This window comes from Pangasianodon hypophthalmus, chromosome 28, assembly GCF_027358585.1.
Source record: "Pangasianodon hypophthalmus isolate fPanHyp1 chromosome 28, fPanHyp1.pri, whole genome shotgun sequence".
Taxonomy (NCBI): Eukaryota; Metazoa; Chordata; class Actinopteri; order Siluriformes; family Pangasiidae; genus Pangasianodon; species Pangasianodon hypophthalmus.
This window is the reverse complement of record NC_069737.1, coordinates 9003488-9026256: the sequence shown is the minus strand read 5'-3', so window position 1 is coordinate 9026256 and position 22769 is coordinate 9003488. Positions and strand designations below refer to the sequence as shown.

Below are 22769 nucleotides of genomic sequence, written 5' to 3'. Positions count from 1 at the left end.
GTAGTTTACTATTTTACTTGATACGAGTAATTGATTTCTGTAGTTACTGGGTAAAATTTAATCCTCTTACAACGTATGATGCTTCAACAGTAATTCAATATCTTATTTTTTAAATGCAATACAGATATTTGCTTGTATTCAAGCATTTCTGGGCAGACAATTACCTGTCCTCTGATCAAGTCATAAAACACCCAAGTCTTCTTAACACAAAAGTTGATTCACTTCCCGTGGAGTCCAAAAGTTACAATAAATCATGGTCTCTTATAACACAACCCTCTTAAAGCAACAGCAGTGGTAAAACAACATATTACATATATTTTTAATACATCTGCGATCTGTTTAACAGTACAAAAAGGACAATGCAATTAGAAAACCCTTTAAAGAGAAGACTGTTGGTCCTATTAATTAAATATAATAGTTATGGTCCTCTGCAGCTCAGCCTGCTCTTAGTCCATGCTTTAGTCCAACTTGGACAGTGCATCAGTGTTTATACTGACTGCTCTGTGAAGGCAGCAGATTGCTTCCGTATATCTGTGGAGCTGCACTAAAAGAAGTCCTGTAGCTCTGAATAGAGGGGATTCTTGGTCCTGTCCCCAAACCCACACCTAGGCTGCTTCCTGGCTGCGTTAAGCCCTGACTGAGCATCGTATTGTACGGAGAAGATCCATATGCAAGGCCCAAGTTGTACGGTCGTTGCTGATGAAAATTTGGGAGTAAAACAGGCCGCACATTCCTGCCAGGCGTGTTGAAGGAGAACTCAGGCGGCGGACTGCTCAGTTTAGAGGGAGTGGAAGTCAGTGGCTCCGGTTCTTCAAGTTGCTTTCCAGATGAAATTGCGATATCAGAGAGGTTGAGAGGGCCAGTGGACAAGGATGGACGCGTCCAATCGTCCTTGAAGATCTGTACAGTGAGTGTGGAGACAAGTGTGTGGAGGCGATTGGTCACATGAGCCAGCACCATTTGCTCGTTGGCGTCCCGCCGGATGCGCACATGGACGGAGCCGGCCTATATTTGCAAGAAAAAACAAAACAAAGGATACAAACGTGCTTACTAAAATAAACTAAAGAAGTTCCTAACAGTTACTAAAGTGAAGGTCTGTCTACATTCATGGGCTTCTCAAGGTTTAAATAAAATTAAAAGAAATAATAGTATTTGAAACATGTTAAGATTAATTGCAATGAATTCCAATTTAGGACAAATTAATATCTCAAAGTGTTTCTCATTCCTATATATACACTCACTGGTTAGTTTAATAGGGAAACCTGTACACCTGCTCAGTCGTGAAGTTAGTCTAATGAGTCAATTATGTGGTAGTAGCAGAATGCATAAAATCATGCAGATTCATGTCAAGAGCTTCAGTTAATGTTCACACTAAACTTCAGAATGGAGAAAAATGTGATCTCAGTGACTTTGACTGTGGCATGGCTGCTAGTGCCAGATGTGCTGATTTGAGCATTTCAAACTGATGTTGTCCTGGGATTTTCACACACAACAGTCTCTTGTGTTTACAAAGAATTGTGTGGAAAAACAAATAACACCTAGAGAGCGCTAGTTCTGCCATTGGAAATGACTTGTTGATTAGGGAGGTCAGAGAAGCCTGGCCAAAATAGCTTGCTCTGGCAGGAAGTCTTGGAAAACCTTTAACTGTCTAGTTTTGGTGAGCCTGTGCCCACTGTAAACATAAAATACAACAGGAACTTGCTTCTCAGATGTTCCATAAGAATTAAATGTAAGTATGAATAACTAAAACGTATGATACTTGAATAAATAAATTGATTAGTTTCCTATGACGGCTTACTTATCTTACTGAGAAATAAAAGAAAAGTAACTTTTGCCAAACCAAATGGATGGGATCAGAATATATGGAATCATAAGGGGGATAAATAAAAAATAAAGAAAACAATAACCCACCAGAGAGCCAAAGCCTATTGTCCAGAAGTGTTCATTCCGGACTTCCAAAACTCCATCCAGTGTAGAGACCTGGAGGAAGAGTTGTGTATTGTTGTTAAAGATCAACATAAAGTTGTATACTTGTATAAGCACTTAATCTTAGACTGGAATTAGTAAGATTTATTTAATCTTGTCAACAGCTATGAAACTCACCTCTCTAAGCACTTTGTCAAGCTGTCCAATGACATGGGAAGGAGTAGTCTGTGCATAAAGTGAGAAACATTACCAATAAATCAATATTTCTCTCACTGAGTTCACTCTACTTTAAATGAACTCATATTGGGTAAAGAAGAACATTGTGAAAGCACCAAACTTTAAAGATGTGTGTTAAAAGTATATTATTTATTGTTACACTTTGAGACGATCAATGATGTTGTATATTATCATACATGGATGGATTTTACTAGTATTAATTACAGAGCATCATACCTGGAGAAGGACCTTTCCACTGTACACACTCATGGGATACATGGTGCCGAAGGTCATGAGCGCGATCGCTACGGCAGAAGCAGTGTCCACTGCGTTATAGTTGCTGCAAAAACACAAAATCCTGTGTGATTACTTGAACGTTATATTTAAAAAGAAATCGAGCAGGACATTTTTGTGTCGAGTTTGTACACGGTTACATGGGTCATCAGAGTGGGGCATATTTAAAATAATTACAGAAATATCCTTTTGTAAAAAGTATAACCAAATACATTGCCCCATGTGGAAGTCTGTTTACAGCAGGATGGACATGGTTATCCGGTTCTCATTGATCACGCTGGTTTCTGTTTTCTACCCTGCTTTCATCCTCGTCCTCATGCTCGTCGCCCACAAGTTTCAAAAGCTGTGCCACTATAAAACACTGCTCATAGACTTCTCTTTATTTTGATTTTACAACCATTCAGTTCTACAGTTCGTAATAACTGAATGTCAAATACTTTCATAATATAGCCTACATATTTTTTCTTTTTATATGTAATTACTTAAACAATTTATTTTACCTAATCTTTGCTAATTTTGCCAAACAATAGATTTTATAATTTAATCTATTTTTGGCAGGCTTTTATTACTTTACCTATGCATAGGATAAGTAACTGTAAGTAAAATTTTAATTTTATTTTGGATAATATTAACCTCTGTTTAAAATTACATGCTTTTCAGCCAAATAAAGAGGCAACATTATCAAGAACTAGTGCTGATGATTTTTAGGCATCATATTACATCATCCTATAGGTCATGGCAGGTTATGGAGGTTATGCAAATTTTTACACTGGTAACAACATCGGTCAAAATAACTGTCTAAAATATCACTGCTTACCTTATGTTTTTTTTTTTTTTTTTTTTGCCCATTTTTCCCCCAATTTGGTCACCTCCTAATTACCACCCAACAGCCAGCTACCTCAGGGAAGAGTGAAGGCTAACACGTGCATCACAGAGCAGCACAAGACACTCGCAGGAAAGTGCTATCAACCCTCTTCTGCATACATGAGCTCAACTGGCTAGTAACACTGTGACAGAGAGAGACCCACTCAGTGAGCTCCTCAGGCTTCTGGGATACAAACTCGTACAGCCAATGTTACAATACGCTGCACAGCACTTATAAGTTTGAATAATCTTAACCAAAGCCATGGGTTGACTGACTGTGAAAAGCAGATGGTTTTCACAATAAAAAGAGAACCCTAGTCCTTAAACTACAGAAATATGGGTACGAATTTCTTGCTGCATATGTCCCCTGGCATAATCTGCATTTCATGTTCATGTTGTCTGCTAAAATGTTAAAAGTTCAACTGTATCTGGGAAATGATATGTGGAAGAAACGTTTTAATGCTCTTACTTAATCTCGATGAGCATGTAAGTGATTCCGAGAGCAAAAGCTCCAGCCAGGTTGATAAGGACGAAGGGATTCATTCGTGGCAAAAGAACGCTGCTCAGTGCTGGGACGATCCCACATAGACTGCAAATACAAAAACAGTGCCATGACCACAAACATCTCTGCAGTGTTAAAATAATTCCAAAACATGCTGTAAACCTGCAACTTGCTTCATTTCACTATTTAAAAAAAAAAAACATCTCTGGAAGTGAAGGGGATGAGGCATGTTTCTTATTATAATCAGATAATCTCACTGCTGCACTCGTATAATCCTAGTGGGAACCATGCTTTGTGATTCCTTCACAGGGGCAATCCCTGCCTCGCTTTGTATTGTGTAATCCTGACCTCCTTTGTGACGGAAAACATGGGATTATGGCAAAGCAAACAAATAGTTGATATTATGTTATCTAAAACCTCAATCCTGTCATTAAATCCACTCTAGTGAGCAGTGGTGAGATATGCCAGGTTTTTACTTTGGAATCACGCAAGCCTGTCGCAATGGCCAAACAAACACATCACCATTTAATCACTCGACCATTCTCAAGCTGAGCTTTCATCGCTAACGCCTCACTAACTCACATGGAGACCTCGAATGATCCAGTAAAAACTCAAAATAATCACTTTAAAAATATGCTTAGCATTTATATTAAACAAAGAGGGGTGACATTTGTTTTCCAAATGAGATACTTTCTATAGAGACAATTAGTGCACTACATCATACGTCTTCTCAGAGATTTCATTTTAGCTTTCTGCTATTCTAAGACGATCCCACATGGATAATCTAAAGACTTGTACTTCCCAAAAATGGTTTACACCCGGTTCTTATCGTTTCTTAGTGGATAATCTTATATAAGTTTGCATGAAACAGGACTGACACCAACTTTTGGAAAATGGTAGTGGCTTCAGACTTGAAAATGCTGACAAGACCCTAAAACGCAATGCCTCCACATTCATTATTTAAAAACCAATGGCTGGACTCAACCAAGCCTTTTGGACGGGCAGCAGAACTGTTTCTTTCCTACAAAAAAAAAAAAAAACTGAGAATGCTCAGACTGAGAGGAAAAGGCTGATACAGGGGATCAGAGGACAAAAAGAGTCCAGTGACCCCAGTAATTACAGCAGCTGTGAAGTCATGGAAATCCACGACCAGCATGACCTTCAGTTGTAGCTCTGCGCTTAAGGTCAAAAGGGTAATTTTAGGAAACCTGAAGAGGGAAAACCTGTAGACCATTTGTACTCACCAGATCCATGCAAGTGCTTGCTTTTTCACAATTTTGGTTATGCATATCGGTGTATCTCAGCTATAATTATCTCTAAACAACAAAATCAATATCATCCCTAACAAACTAGTTTCCGAAAGTCAAAGAGGTCCATTTGAGACTTTGAAAGATAAGGATCATTCCAGATGGATGACTTGGTGAAAAAGGATCTTACCTTTGACTCAGATCAGCCACATGCTCCTGGAGCCAACTGGTGCTGGCAGCTGTTGGAAAAAGAAGGGAAAGCAAGATGTAAAAGAAAAATCCTGATCCAGATCTGTGTTTGCGGGTAAGTGAGGTAACAGTAGCCATTTTGTCACTTGATCAGGCCAGGGTTGAGTCTAAGACATCAAACCCCCTGGGTGAGATTCTCATTCACTTAGGCATACACACACTTATAATAATATCCAAGTAAGTAAACATTATATGTATATTGCACTTTTCGGTAACCTAAACATTCTTAAAATGAAAAGGTTACATCCTTGCTATAAGCTCCTTTGCGTCCACATTATGTTGTACAAAAAAAATCTTCAGTACACTCAATTTATCCCTCATCACTTCATGGAAACTCAAAACCAAATACTCAGTGCTTAACATATTAAGCATATGGACCAAAAGACGTCACAGATGCAAACAGCAATTCTACCAGCATTAACCATGGTAAAGTCATTAACAGGAAGAAAAAGGCCATACTAAGGCCATAACAGCTGTATTAAAGGTCATGTTCAGCTTCACCTCAGAGAGTAAGCACTTGACAGGCAGTACAATTTTTCAACTTTCTTGTGAATTTATTATAGCAGAACACTATGTATGCCACACAGACATTCACAGTCCAGGAAGTATTAATATCCAGGATTGTTATATGAACACACATTCATGTGCCTAAATTGGTGCATATGGCTTTGAACATTACTTTATACTAAAATGGGGAAAGAAAAAAAAAAAAAGAATGTGCTAAGGTTGATGCTATAGCTATATTATCATGATCATTTTCATAGAATAAAGTAAACTGTGCCATTCTTACCACCTCATTGCCAAATTCTGTACTGAAAGGTATTTACCATACTACCATCTTTAGAAACTCTGCGAAAATCTGCGTCACACCAGCCCAAGGCTCCACTTCAGTACTCCTTTTAACAAGCTCTTGTTGACCTGCTCTCACTATTACCCCTTAAGGGAAAGGGGCTTTCCATTACTCTATTAGATCTGAGATCCTCAACATCCCACACTGCTCCTCCATCACAATACTGGATGATCTACCATCACTTCAAATAGCCCAACATTTATACTAACATCATTAACAACTGCCAATAAGGTCATATTACTCAACTGGAAAGACAGAACTAACACTATTTTATCCCCTTGTTAATTTAGTGATGAATGTGCAACCCTTGGGGAAATTGTGTCCTATTTTGATACTGTCTCCTATCTTTTTCTTTTTTTCTAACCCCTGTGTACATGTAAACTCTGCCCCCCATTAGTCAAAAAAAGAAAAAAAGAAGAAAAAGTAACGTTTGTTTCGTGACCCATTGGATAGAGCAGAAACCCAGTTAGTGTAGTTAAGGGCAATGAACTTAACCATAAATAATTGTGACCTAACTGAATTTCATTTCTGGTTGTGCAAAAAAAAAAAAAATAAAAAAAAAAATTGCAGACTAAAACTGTTAATAACCTGTTTATACATGTAAGCCTGAGCAATAATGAGTGAATTAAAAGCCAATTCACTATGTTTGCACTGCATTACAAAGTTTACTCAGATAGTTACTTAGCTCACTCATGTTAGCCTAGTACTGCTTAGATACTAAACCTACTTCAAGTTAAAGTATTGTGATTATCTGCTGAAACTGTCATCTCTTCACTGATATGACTCAGGACCCAAGCAAGCCAATCTTAGAGCCATAGACTATAAATCTTGCTCAACACAGGAGCAGTTGAAGAATAAAATAAATCTGACGCCCTCTAGTGGTTGGCAGCTGTACAGATTTTAACCATACCAAAAGCCAAAGTTAAAGAGAAGCAAAAATCTCCAAAATCTGCTAGTACAAATTTGATTTTTTTTCCACCTGTCAAATACTGTTCAGATAAGACTGTTCACTCAATTTGTGCAAGATTTTTTTTCTTAGACAATTAAGACAATTTATCAGACAACCCATTCAGCTGAGGTAGGACAATTTTTGCACATTGCACATACAGACTAAATGGCACATATATCATGTTTGCTATGTCCTGCTCTTCTTTTGTATCTACTTCAACTTTACAGGATTACCCGAGATGTTCAGTTCATCTTAAAATAGTAAAATAGAATCCTGATACAGAATCAAGGAGAAAGTCAATTCAGTTTATTCACTTATTGTGCTTGGTGATGCTGTGAAAAAAGCAGCCATGTTTCATCTATATACTCTTGGTCTTATTACAATTTTATAATTATTCGGATTGCTCTCTTAAGAATGGGAGACCCTTGAGACAAGCTTGTTTTGCACAAAGCTAAGTTCCTTGCAAAGATTCTTAAAGAAAAATGCAATGAATTCAGCCTACCTTCAGAAACATAGACAAAAGGCTTGTTCTTGATTGAAAGGAGAGTCAGCAGGTTGAAAAACAGAGCCACAAAGGTCCCGACTAAAAGGCGCCCCCTACAGGGAAAAAGCATAATGCGAATCGACAATAAGTCAAACATCAAAACATTTTATTCTTTCAAATCCAACAAACCAAGTGAGGTCAGGTCAGGAAGGAATTATGCTTAACAGATTAGACATGACAGGTGGTCTATAACATTACAGTATTATCCAAATGCATGACGAGATTATTGAAAGTCTTAATAGAAATGCGTCACAGAAGGAATTTTACACTGGACCACAAGCATGCACTGTTTAGAAGTTGAAATGTCATAAAAGGGAGCGAGGACAGATGTAATCATTAATCTTTTGTTTAGAGAAACATGGAATGACTAGCTGAAAATCCCATTAGGTGAGTGGAGAGGATTAGCGTTCTCAGTATGGACTCAGCTGGAACACCGAGGTTAGTTGATGTCTCCTGGCACTGTCGTTGGATCAGGTGCTGTGTGTACGTACACACTTTTGGGAACAAGACAGTGTGTAAGTGTGCACATTCAGAATACATGTGCATAAGTGAAAAGGAATGGAAGCTTACGTGTGCACCTCCGGTTGCTCCATGAAACGTTCCACGCTGCAAAGAAGACACAACACTGAACATCACTCTACAAGCACCGTCACGATACATAATGGCACGCGGCAATTCCATTACACCTCTGAGTATCAGGAGACAGATCGATGTTCTCTCGTATATGACAAAACAGACAACCTGAATGCACATTTATAAGCAATAATAATTCAAAACCTAGAATAGCAGTGTTATTATAATGGAAGGAATCACGTTCCATACAAAATTATGTCTGTAAAGTGGTCACTTTTAGTCAACATACCCTGAGCAGAAAGGCAGTGAATGTAATGCTACACGCTATTCAATACAAGAGTTAATCCTATATTATAAACTTTCATATAATATCAGAATTATCAGAATAATAACTGAAGCAATTGAGTGTAAAGAGAAAGCACATGTACTATGTACTAGAGGACACTGAAACAAGGGCTCTCAAACTTTTTGCATCCAAGCACCACTTTAACTAAAATAAATTTCCCAGACTCCCTCAGCAAATATTTATTTCATAAGAAAAATCCAACTTTTCATATATTAGGCTCCATACTGAAATAATGTATAATAATATCCCTATTTATTGGAGCCACTGGGCCTGATCTTTCCACTGACAGAACACATTAGATCCAAGATAACACTGTTCATGTCTACATGTTTTTTTTAGTTATCGAGGTTTGGTTTAAACCCATTCAATCCAAGTGACCAGTGAAATAAGCTAATAACTATAAAAACTCAATAGTAAAACTAATTTTTCTAACTATGGGTGGTGATTTCCACCACAGTAACTAAATAAAGTAAAAATAAATAATAAAATGGATCTCCACAGACAGAACCACTGCAACGGTTTCACTAAAGCCTGATTACTTCCATCCAAAAGGCACTCTGGATAGGGCAGAAAATGCCTTACGGAAACTGCAGTGCCTGCTCACTTTGACTCTTACTGATTGGTAAAGATGTGTAAATTAATTTTTGGTACAAACTGGTGAGAGCTCTGATTGTCTAACCGCCTCTCCTCATCACACGCTTATCACAACGCAGTGTGGGTCGTAGGGAAACTATCACTTTATCTGCATTTCCCATTAAAGTGGAAACACTTCCACTTCATAATCAAAGCTCTGACAAAAGTTCAAAAATCTTGAGTCAGTCATCCATTCATCATACGCTATCAAATAAATGTTTCCCATTAGATCACGCAATTCCGAATAATATTCCTCACATGAGGCTTACCATCCTCCTCGTCCCAGTCACAGTATAGCCATTTTATTTGAATAGACTCCAATAAATAGTGTTGACACATTTCTCACCTTGCTGTCTCGTTTGATGGACAGCTAAGCTCTTCGCACTCTTCTGAACGACTGAAAGCTCTTTATAAAATTATCATTCATTTATCATTCAATTATCAAAGTTCATTTCGGGAAAGCTCTCACAAGCATAAACCAGGTTTAATGAGGTGCTGCTGCGGTTAAGACTAATGCCGAACTGAACAGGTACAGTAAATTGTAACGAACTATGACAAAGATTTTAGGCATTTACGACATGACAGTGTAATTACATCATTTAGAGCAGGGAGGGGTAGAGATGGAAATGGCTCACCTTTCCTTCAGAATGAACAAAGCTCCCAGCTGAACCAGCACTGTAGAGGCAAACACTGCCAGCACCTCAAAGCGCTCGAAACTGAACAAACATCACACACAGAAAAACAAAACACACATTTAACATTGCTCATGCTCACTCTGGATGAGAAAACAGAAGCAGGCTTGGCTGACACATTGCGCTGCTCTGTGAGAACATTAATAGCAAGCAGGAGGAAAAGCAGCTTTCTATGCAATCCTCAAGCCATGACGGCCTTCGGTCAGCGTCACACAAAAGATCTTGTGGAACATGGAGGCCTTAGACTAATAAGGAATGTCTGGCAGTGAACAAAACCTCCAGTGAAAGTTGCACTTACCCAAATGAAAAGGCCTGACTTGGTTTTTTCATGGTCACCCAGGAGCTTATGAGGCATGTAATCAAACTGCAATGGACAAATCAGAGATCCAAGCTATGAGAAACACTATAAGCACATAACTTTTGAATAATTATATCCTTACATTACATAAAAATGTATATTAAAATTGTATAAGAAAAGTTTTCAAGAGCAACTCTAGCACATGTTCCATGAAACGCATCGCAAAAACATGGTAGGGGTTGTACACTCAGAAACAAAGGTAGCAAACAGTGTTTTCCTTGTCACTGGGGTGGTACCATCAAGGTACTTCTTTTTTACCTTTCGTAAGTATATTTTACCTAGGAACATGCATGTGGTGTATCGTTAATTAGATTTTAAATAGTTTTAAAGCTTTACGAGGTAGGAGTGGTCCTAAAGGTCCAATTATTAGGGGTGTACAATACAAGAAGGTATGGTCATGTCTCGATACGATATATTTTCGAAACAGCAAAAATATGGATTGTCCGAATATGTGCCTTAGGTTTTCATTCTTAAATGATTAAAACAATAACTGAAACTTAATTGTAATTGTACATGACTAAGCTTTCACTGGAGTGTTTTTTTTTTCACTCCAGTGGAAAAAAAAAAAAACACTCCAGTGAAAGCTTAGTCATGTACAATTTTTTTTTTTTTTTTTACATTTCTATTTTGTTTTCCATGCTGCTAAGAGTCTGAAGGTCACGTGAACACTTTCAGTTTTTCACAAGTTTCAGTTATCGTTTTAATCATTGAAGAATGAAAACCTAAGGCACATATTCAGACAATCCATATTTTTGCTGTTTTGAAAATATATCGTATCGAGACATGACCATACCTTCTTGTAAAAGGGAAGAAAAAGCCACTGGAGTTGCTCTTGAACAGGTCGTGAATATTGTAGACACTTACCTGAAAAGATCGAAAATGGTGAGGTATGTGTAGGCTGTTAAGGCTGAAACAGAACACAAGAGCTTTGCAGTTAAAAAACATAAAATTGCACATAACTATAAAATGATTTGCTTGGTGGTGCAGTGAGTATCTGATAAAAGTGCTTTGCAGAAGACTTGAGAAAGCCAGGCTGAAGGCTAGCTCTGCAAATTACATTTGCACATCATGGCCATGAAGGGAAACTTAAGATTCTTTACAATTCAATTCAAAGTGAACATCATAGAAAGGATGTACAATAGGCATAAAAGTCTACACACATACAGTGACTGCTATATGCCTTACATGTCAAACGCAGTGTGAAACCTATATGTGAGGCTGGTTGGCATTAGTGCTTTGTTTGTTGGATTGTATGATTCACAAAAACACCTTCAAACAAAATATTGTGAATTGTTGTTCATATGCACATCTGCAAAATGCTGCAAAGGAAGAAAAATACAAGGAACGTTGAATAGTGATAGACAGCCAAATCCCTGGTGGAGGGGAACCAAATCCTTGTAGCATATTGTGTGCAGATTAAGGTCACTTGTGTATGTTTACAGACCCGATCAATGCGTATGAAAGGAGGAGAAGCAGTGGTGGAAAACGAAGCCGGAGCAGGGAGTTAAATATTTAATAAGCGTCTGCAGGCTCTGAGCGCCAAAACATGTCAAATTGCCCACTGCTAGCTGCCCTCCTTCCTCTCTCTCTTCTACCCCTGTGGGACTGAAGTGCATTAAAACAGCATTAAGCGTTGCCTGGTTATTCAAAACAGAAGCGTAACGTTAAAGAGGCTGAGTCAAGATGATCGGGTTTGCCTTCTGCTGTGTGGTCTCAGAACCGCATGGAAACCTGCTATTTTCAGTAAGAGAGTGAGAATTTGCAAACTGTAGCGCTCGGCTGTCATTGAGCTCGGGTGTCTGTTGACGCGGCATGTTGAAATAACGATAGATCGGCCCAGATGTAAACCAAAAGCCTTATTGATTGACTACAGTGTAACACCTGGTGAGGGAAATAGGAGAATGTGGAAGGACACGAGCCCTGCTGACATGAGCTTCTTTCGGGGTAAACTGAGATGCTGCTGCTGGTAGAGTCGAGGCGAAACCTGTCCATGTGGACAACAGATACAAGAGACCGGGTATATTATTGCCAGCAAATTGGATTTCGTTGACCAAATCCTTAATTACAACTCTTTATTGTCACCATATAAATGTCATATATAAAGCAGTTAAGATATTAATTGCCTTGAACAGTGATTTGGTTCCTATATGACTCTTATCAAAATCTGGAAATCATAGAACATTAAAAAAGTACTCCACTCAGTCAAGCATATTAGACTAATCTTTTTATTTAAAAAAAAATAAATAAATAAAATAAAATAAATAAAAAAAAAAATTAATGCCAGGCTGGTCATGAAGCGAAGTGGAGGCCTGTTACCACCTAATAACAGCATGTCTAAAAGTGTTGACAACGACATTATACTTGTAACCGTTTCCAGTTACACTGAATGTTTTGGAACGTCCACAAAACAAGTTTCCCTTATCACTTACGTTATAGCAGCTATTAAACAGTCATTCTTTCACAAGAATCTCTTTTTTCCCCACTCCTGGAATTAATAAAACTAAAAAACACAGTGTTTGTTAATGTTATATTGGAAGCGCAAATCATAAACTCATCTGTCCTGAAGACTCTACTGGCAGAAAACTTACTGTTACAAAACGCTGACACCAGAGACTCCTTCCATAAATGTTAAATAAACGTTTCCTCACAGAAATCTTCACTATATCCACAATCGGACATCTTTTCTTTGTTACACTTTTTTTTTTAAAATTAGGCTTCGATTATGTGGAACGTCCACCATACCCCCAAGCCCCTGTGACTGGGTTTTACTACAGAAATGATAAAGTATTATAAGGAGTGCACTACTATAAACCTGCAATCTGAATTATAGCAGTGCAGTTATAGAAAAAAGAAAAAGATTTGAGAATTTAACAGTGTTACAAAATATAACTGTCCGGCATGCAAACGTGGGCCACCAAACACCAGTTTACTAGAGGAAGAGTTAATCCTGTAGTGTTTGGGGCATTTCCAATTTGTATATTCATAAGATCTGGATTTCTTGAGAGATTTCTTCTGTGGCTTTTTCCTGTTGTAACCACCACATCAAGTCAATATAGAAAAAAAAGACGGCCCTCAAAAAAAAATTCTAATTTGTTGACTTGAACCATCAAATATTTTACACAGGAATCACGCCGGTATATATTCTCTCCTACGAGAAGAGCAGAAAGTAGCTCTCTGTAAAAGCAGCCCATTATAGTGTTCAGTGACTTGACACTTGATAAATGGTGAAGACTTCTCTGAAACTGTAGGAGAGTCTGGTTTTAAACAATAATTAATAGGTTTGTGTAATGCAAGGCCACAGATGGAGGAGGGAATACTAGACGTTAAGTAGGCTGTCAGTAATGAATAGAAGAGTTCAGTCATGGCTTGCAGGAGCTTTTATTGATGTCCTACTGCCTTAAGGGCTTCCACAAGAACACTTATTAATAAGTCTAAAAAAAAATCAAACTAAAGAATGATAATGTCTGCAAAAACACTGATGCTGCTTAATTGGTATTAATAATAATTATACAGTGGATATAAAAAGTCCATAAGAAAAACAAATAACTTAGAATAACCTAGTTGCAGAAGTGTGCACACCCCTAAACTAATACTTTGCTGAAGTACCTTTTGATTTTATTACGCCACTCAGTCTTTTTGGGTAAGAGTCTATCAGCATGGCACGTCTTGACTTGAGAATATTTTCTCACTCTTTCTTGAAAAAACATTCTAGATCCATCAAATTGGAAGGGCATCTCCTGTGCACAGCCCACTTCAGGTCACCCCACAGATTTCAGGTCTGGGCTCTGGCTAGGTCATTCTAAAACACTGATCTTCTTTTGGATAAGCCTTTCCTTTGTTTATTTGGATGTACGCTTTGGGTCATTGTCGTACTGAAACGTGTAATTCCTATTCATCTTCAGCTTACGAGCAGACACCTGAAGGTTGTGCACTAAAATCATCTGGTATTTGTAGCTATTTGTTAAAACAGTAAAAGCCCCAGTTCTGGCTGAAGAAAAGCTGCCCTAAAGTATGATGCTTCCACCACCATGCTTCACCGTGGGTATGTTCTTTCACTGATGTGCTTTTTTTTTTTTTGCACCAAACATACCTTTTGGAATTATGGAATTATTATACCTTTTAGAATTGTTCTCATCAGACCATAACACATCTTGCCACATGGTTTGGGGTGTTTTAGTTGAGCTTGGATGTTTTTTGTGGGAAAGGGCTTCCGTCTAGCCACTCTACCCCACAGCCCAGACATGTGAGGAATATGGGAGATTGTTGTCACATGCAGAGAGTAATCAGTTCTTGTCAGATATTCCTGCAGCTCCTTTAATGTTGCCGTAGGTGTCTTGGCAGTCTCCCTGGTAAGTTTTTGTCTTGGCCTTTTATAAATTTTGGAGGGACGTCCTGTTTTGGTGACGTCACTGTGGTGCTCCATTTTCTAAACTTGTTGATGATGGAATTCATGGTGTTCCGTGGTACATCTAATGTTCTGGAAATTGTTTGAACCTCTCTCCTGATCGATCCTTTTTGACAGTGGGACCCCGTACAGGCTTTGTAAGCTCTTTGCAGACCATGTCCTCAGCAGTCAGATGAAAGATGTGAAGATGTGAAGAAGATCCTACAGAAACAGCTGGTCTTTATTTGGGATTAATCAGAATAATTTCTTTGATGACAGCTGTATGATGATTACTTTTGAACATGAGATTGAATGTGATTGGTTCATTCTGAACACAGCCACATCCCCAAGTATAAAATGGTGTGCACGCTTATGCAATCAGGTTGTTGTAAGTTTTTTAGTTTTCCTATTTTTCCCTAAAATGTTTCTCATTGTTTTTCACTTAATTTTTATACACTGTAATTTCACATTGAAGGTGGAAAAAGATCCGACATGATTTATCTTGATTTCATTTTTTTTACATCACAGAAACCTGTCATTTTAACAGAGGTGTGTGGACTTTTGATATCCGCTGTGTAATAAAATATTAGGATGTATGTTGTATTATGTTGTATGATTTGGTAAAGGTGAATGAAAAATGAAAATTAGCCAATGAAAACGTAAGATGTATAAGAGTGAAGTTAAAAACAGGAAGCTGTTTGGTCACTTGCAAATCAGACATTTGACCTTCGGCGACCCACTAATTTAGACATACACACATGCACACAATTAACACTTTGACTTGCTCTTGATACAAGAGTTCAGTACAATCTAAGTGGAGAATCTGTCCTATCCACAATGCAGTAAATGGCAGAATGACATGCATAAAGCACGTAGTAATGTTCTGAAATAAACCATAGTAAAGGTTACAATACTGATCACTTTTCTAAAAGCGGAAAAAGAACACAGACAGGCTGTTCCCATTTTTTTTTCTTCAAGTACTTAGTGTATATCCACTTCAGTTTGAGACACTGTGCCACATTGATCTAGCTAAAAGAAGTGTTGACAAAAGAAGAATGTGCGTATTGGATTAAAGTGTGTACATTTTCGACAGCTAGTAACGCGATACAGTCTTCCGATGCAGAATTTGATCTCGGCGAGCTGACTGAGGCAAGCGGCGTCCTGTAGACTCATCTGTTTTACATTTTAGAGTTTTCTGTGGGACGTGGAGATTGCTTACATGCTCAGAAACAAATGGAGATGAACATGCAAAGACAAACGTGTGGGGCATCACATAGCCAAAACCATCATAAAACATAAAAAAGACTGACTTATAAAAGTTCTGAAAGAATAAAATAGGAAAGAATTAGACGTTAAGCTGTTTTTTTTTTTTTTTAATTTTTGGAGCTATCTTTGAACATTCAAGACACCTTCAATGCAAGAACTGGAAGGCCTTCTGTGATTGTGCTATATCTAAATATAATAATATCTATATCTATCTGCCTATCTATCTGCCTATCTATCTCTAACTACAGCATATATAAAGTATTTATACACGGTGCATTCAGAAAGTGTTCAGATCCCTTCGTTTTTTTTTTTTCACATTTTGTCATGTTGCAGCCTTATTGGTTATTCCATGAACGTGCAGGTGTACACGTGTTGTACACGTGTTCCTAATAGAGTTGTCAGTGAGGGTATGTATATCTTTAAAAGGGTGCAGCAAGTTCTGTCTCTATCCCTGTTGCTACAAGTTGAGCAAGCATGTAAGAAACAAAATCTTCCCCTCAATGCCATAAATATTAGCGTTTCATTTCGGTGTGGATAAACACCATATGGGAAGTGTACCAACACACTCTTGTCCTCTGGATCTTTTGTCCTCTGTCTGCAGGAAGATGTACGGATCGGTGTGCTTGGTATTGACGTTGAGATCGGCTTTCACTTCTCTGCTCAATACTTGAGCGGCATCCATTTCCTGTGTACAACGCAGTGGTGGCAGTTTCTGCCGTCTGTCTATATTTTTGCACTTTTCCTTACACACACACAGTTGGCTGATATTTAATATGTTTGTGTGTGTGTGTGTGTATATCTATACTCACACACACACACATACATATATACATAATTTTATATATATATATATATATATATATATATATATATATATATATATATATATATATATATATACACACAATTAAGAGCTATGTTATTAAGTTTTCTTCCAAACTGCCAGTTAGATAACCAAGTCAGCTAATGGAGCGCTCTTCTCCGAGGTTTATTTTCTAAAAGCAGCTGTGTACTTACCCATACTGTTTGTGGAGTTGCACCACGTCAGCAGAGAAGCTGTGCAGATTATATTCAGCACCCCAAATAGTAGGATCTTCCACGACTGCAACACATTTAAAACACACACCATTTTCACAAGGTTAAAAATTTTCAAGAAGACTCTGCAGTAAGAGAGAAAAGTCAATGACTAAAAGATACAATTCATGACCTTAATATTATAAGGTTGCATCTCCACTTCATGCATAACTCTGACAGAACTTTACAACAGTAATAGTAAATGCTATTAATCCTGTTAGTGAAACAGCAAATATGCACTCATAGTACAAGCGATAAATACAAATGTATTTACTGAAAATTCATGAAAAGCTATCTTAATTAACAATGGAATGGGCTTGTAAAAGATCAGAAGAATTGTTATAATAATTTAAATGTAATGTAGTAGAATCTGTACAGATTTATCCCTGTTAATTCAACCTCTGTGTACAGAAGAAGCAAAGCCTCATATCCGGAAGCCTGCACTGAGATACAAAGAGTACCATCACCTCAGTGTACTGTTACATACCTAGTAGCCAATAATGTGGCTGTTATTGAAACTGAAATCGCAGCCACCGCTGTTTACTGTTTATAAAGCAAACAAGATGTTCTTACAGGGCCACAACCAAAGAAACCCCAAATTTCCTATGATTTATCAAATAAAAGTGCTTAATATAGCGTAATAAAGGTCCATTCACATTACAACGGATTAGCCCCACCCATACACGTTACAGCGGGTTGGCCCCACCCATACACGTTACAGCGGGTTGGCCCCACCCATACACGTTACAGCGGGTTGGCCCCACCCATACACGTTACAGCGGGTCGGCCCCACCCCTTAACATTACAGCGGGTCGGCCCCACCCCTTAACATTACAGCGGGTTAGTCCCACCCATACACGTTACAGCGGGTTAGTCCCACCCATACACGTTACAGCGGGTTAGTCCCACCCATACACGTTACAGCGGGTTAGTCCCACCCATACACGTTACAGCGGGTTAGTCCCACCCATACACGTTACAGCGGGCTAGCCCCACCCATACACGTTACAGCGGGTTAGCCCCATAATATCATTTTTTCTAGTGCTAATTCCTACATTGTGTATGTTTGTGTGCACAAGTCTTCACATCAGCAGATATGTTCATGACAAATATCTGATATCAACCCTAGTGCAGAATTCCCTTATTGCATCTTTAGTGGTGATCTGGAAGTCCGACCACTGACACATGCAGGTTTTGCCGCTGCTGACGGGGACAGCGCTAAACAGTGTTCATAATGATCCTCAAGCTGCCACTCCGCATCAGCTGTAGCTGCTAGTTGCTAGCAATACTCTTTAGCCAGCTGTTTATTAATTACCTGTTAACAAGCTCAGGAATGCTTGGAAATTCAGACTGTAAATAAACAAGTTGTTAGCTGTAACAAAGCTCATTATACATCTGAAATAAAATTACATAAACTACACGTTGAACAGCAGCAGAGATACTTACTGAATTCTTGTATAGCAAATCAACCCTGATAAACATGTTTCATTTTCTTAACTTAACCCCCATTCATGTTTTGCAAGTGAAGATATTCCATGCGTGAAAGGCTAGCACAGCTTTATCTGTTTGGCAAGCATGGACAAGGAAAGCTAAGATGAAGCAGAGAAAGATGTTTTGTTGCCCTGCTCTAAAGTCAGACAACACAGGCTATTAAAGTTCACATAGAATACAAAGTAGGCTAAAAGGAGACTCATATTACGAGATACAACACGATATTAATCTTAAAACACACTACGTTTTCTGACAGGCATTTAAATCATCCAACTTGATTGCCATTATGCTAGATAGAATATACTGGCAATTCCCAGTACTCTGGTCAATCGTCTCAAGTCTACAACAGAGAGGGGATAAACTCTTTAGGTTTACAGTAGCAATGCAACGAGGTGATCATGTATTTAATTGAAAGTGGAAATATGGAGCCTTAAAAACTATGTTTACAAGTGATTTTCCGAAGATGTGACTAATGAACTTCCCAACCTTGACCCCTGCGAACTCAGATCTCGTATTGATCTCTGGTGGCTTGCTAAAGTACAATGTGTAATCCAATCCTGCTTGGTTTGTAAAGCAGGACGCTTATACCAGCCAAAACTGGATTACAACCCAACCCTGACGCCCCATGACTTCATCCGCAGTAGCTATAGCGCTTTACACAAGTACACTGATGACTTCTAGGAAAACATGGTGTTGAAAGGAAGCTCAAAGATTGCATTTAAAGAAATAGATTAGCATTTGATCTTATTCTGTGACAGAAAAAAAATGAAAATATACACCCAAAATAAAAACACAAACAATTTCCACGGAACTCACCCGTCTATCTGAAGTGACTAAGTTGAACTCCTGGATGAACTTGCTAAAGACGGACTTGTGTGACTTGCGGAAGGGGTGTATGGTGCCCTGCAAGAGTGAACAAACAAAACGTGAACATACTTCTGAATTATGAATTACGGCTGGGTGATATGGACAGAAATTATGTCATGATAGACATTTTACATATCATTCAACATTCATATTTATCAATAATAATAACATGCATTTCCTAATACTCAATAGCAATTTTTTTTTTTATTTCATACCAAATATAAGAACTTTGAACAAAATATAAACAAAATTTGACATTCAGCTTTATATTCATCATTCAACACCTTTAACTCTCTTAACAGAATCTGTCCACATTCTGGCAAACTCTACAGACAGTGTTTTGTGTGACATGATTTAAGAAAGCCACATCACTTCCACAATAGTAGAGTGAGTTTTCACACCGTTTTCTAATCCTTTTTCTGTTTCTTCCTCAACATTATATCTATTTACAATCCCCACGTTCACATCGGCAGTGATGTGACTGGAAGAAGAAGGGGCTGGAGCCAAATGAAGTGTCTGGAGCCCATTAATTTTCAATAAGAACAGACCATTTCTGGCTGAATTAGGTAATGTGTCTGTTAGTGATGTACGCACAGAAATGGGTGGGGCGAGTTACATGACAGTTTAACTTATAGGTTTTGATGACTTCCAGTAGGAGTGAGGGACTGTGGTATGTTTCTTTTTATTGTTGTTTGTGTGGATATTACACTAGCGACAGTAAAGACAGGAATACAGTTATTTAGTTATTGAACTGACATGCAAGTACTATCACCTCCTTGACCTGATTGGTTGGACATTGGTAGTCCACATTAGTGATGGCAAGACATTTCATGAAGCACTGAAGCTTTCCAGTCAACTGTATTGAACAATCTTTCATTAATCGGGGCTTCAAGAAGGCAAAAAATAAATAAATAAATAAATAAATAAAATCGGCCTGTTTACAACATGAAACAGCCGAAAACACTGTGTGTGTAAAATATGGACCTGGAAATGTGAAAAACAAACAAAGACCTGATGAAGACTATTTCAAATAAAGGTTTATGGCATTTTTCGCATATCTGAGAGACGACCACCAAGCCACTAACTCCGGACCCATTCTCAAAGTACTCACAAAACCTGCTTCACAGAAAAACAACTTCAACTTTAATACAAAGCTTCACCTGCAAGTATAATTATTACAGTGTCACGGTTAGTTATGTGTATGACAGGATGGCTATCTCAACACTGACATTTTCAAAATACTGATTATAATGCAATTCTGTCTCTTACAGTCAACCCATTCTTCATTATATCAATCAGCTTCCATAGTTCAGTGCTTCTCATTGCTTTTGTGTCTGCTGCAAACCCATAAATCATACTACAGCAACCTCCGTTTTTCTGTGAAGAGGATTTGCCTGCTCTGCAAACCCTTCGGCTGTGTAATCTGCTTCTGGTGTAAACACGTTCTTTGCAACCTCTGCTGCCAATGTTTGTAATTTTATCATACAATGGCTATCAAATGCAAAGAAGAACAAGACAATGCTGATCAGTAGTAAAACGATAAATGATCTATTTTGGGTTAAATAGCACTGCACACTGCCACGTTAGTTAGATTTTCCTCACAGTCACCAAAACTTTAAGCTTCTACCAATGTGATAAACACTGACAATGTAAGAGATTTTAAGGGGGGAGGGGACTATTCTCAAAAATGTCTTTATAGGAATGAACATTTGAGCTTGTATGTCATTTTGTTTGTCACATATACAAGCATGTCTTACTCCATCCATCCAGCCATCCATTTTCTGTACTGCTTATCCTACACAGGGTCGCGGGAGAGCCTGGAGCCTATCCCAGCCTATCCCAACGTGGTGCCAATCCATCACAGGGCACAATCGCACACACACACTATGGACAATTTGGAAATGCCAATCAGCCTACAATGCATATCTTTGAACTGGGGGAGGAAACCGGAGTACCCCGAGGAAACCCCTGAAGCACGGGGAGAACATGCAAACGCCACACACACACACACACGCAGGGCGGACGTGGAATTTGAACCGCCAACTCTGGAGGTGTGAAGGTTGTTTTATTTTAATTTTAACTGTTTTAATGTTAAATGTCAGCACCCCTACCTGTAGTTCCGGTAGCCAGCACACTGTATCATCACTATCAGTTCATCACTATCAGTTCACCTTCTCCAGTTTACACAGAGACCTGTTCTTCCCGTTTTGTTTTTAATCTACCACAAAGTGAGCAGAACTTCCCCAAATATTACAAACACTTGGACTTAAAACGACATAAAGTGAAAAGCTGGCATGGAAGGAGAGAAGAGAGCTCTCCATCAGCTGCTCTGAGCCACTTAGCTCCAGCCTGCAGTCTATAAGGAACTCACCAGAACATATGTGTCTGTTTCTAGTTTCTTCCTGTGTACTGGTGTATCTGTAAACAAATACAGGAAACAAAGGTTTAACTAAAAAAAAAAAAACTTCACATACAGACATATTACACTAACTACAGCGTAAAAGCCATTATTTCATTCAGTATGTAGCTACTGCGCTTATAAACATAACAGCTCGACACCGAGCTAGCAAGAAGCTAACTGTGATTACCACAACACAGATGCAGTGACAAAGTAAATTATATATAAATTATTATTATACGTAACACTTTATGACATATATGTTTCAGTTCTTTAGGATTATGTGTACCACTTTCATACAGTTATTGTCAAAATAATGCTTATTGTACAGAGTTTAAATTGGCTAAACATTAGGAATCCACCTGAGGCCGAATCCCAAATGGCTCCCTACTGGACACCAAGTGCACTACCAAGCTTCTAAAGGCCATCAGTCTAAACGCTAGGTGTAGTGCACCTATATAGGGATTTATGCCGCCGTTTGGGATTGAGCCTTAGACAGACTGGCCGGGAAGAGAAGCCGCTCTAATGCAATACCCGAGTCCTTGAAGTTGATAACGTCCACTGAGACCATGTCAGGTTTATCTGCAGGTCCGGTTTTCCTCTCGGTTACACCAGAAGGCACCACGTCCGGCTTCGGACCGAGTTTCCTCGGATAATAGTCGGAAACATGATGGTATGGTAGTCCTGATGCAGACGTGGACATACCGTCCATCGCCATTTTGGAGCGCTGCTTCTTCTCGCTGGGTTTCAGAGACACTCGTGATTTGCTGCTGAAGTTGTGGCGTATTTGCGCCCCCTAGTGTTAGTGGAGGACAAACTCAAGAACAAATATGCAGAAAGAGCCTTCTGCTTCTGTATGTGTATATGTATGTACTTGTTTGTTTTTTGTTTGTTTGTTTTGGCAGTGTTAGTGATACATATACAGTGTAATATATAATTATAAGATAACTATACTATCACTTTTATGACTCTCTGTTAGGGTTCGGTACACTCGTAATGAAGTAATAGAGTACAACAGTATTCCTGAAAACAATCCTATAGTATTG

General features: G+C 38.5%; 1 protein-coding gene across 1 annotated transcript; it reads right to left on the bottom strand.

The window, feature by feature from the left end:
- Positions 1-22485, bottom strand: slc30a6 (solute carrier family 30 member 6). Its single transcript, XM_026943189.3, has 15 exons — positions 22258-22485; positions 21697-21743; positions 19275-19361; positions 16911-16995; positions 11108-11150; positions 10184-10249; positions 9829-9909; positions 8212-8247; positions 7600-7694; positions 5240-5288; positions 3770-3889; positions 2380-2482; positions 2104-2151; positions 1912-1980; positions 1-1005 (listed from the first exon to the last, which is right to left on the bottom strand). Exons 1-15 carry the CDS (start codon positions 22439-22441, stop codon positions 481-483), a joined length of 1638 nt encoding a protein of 545 aa, XP_026798990.3. The 5' UTR covers positions 22442-22485; the 3' UTR covers positions 1-480.
- Between the last annotated feature and the right edge of the window lie 284 nt (positions 22486-22769).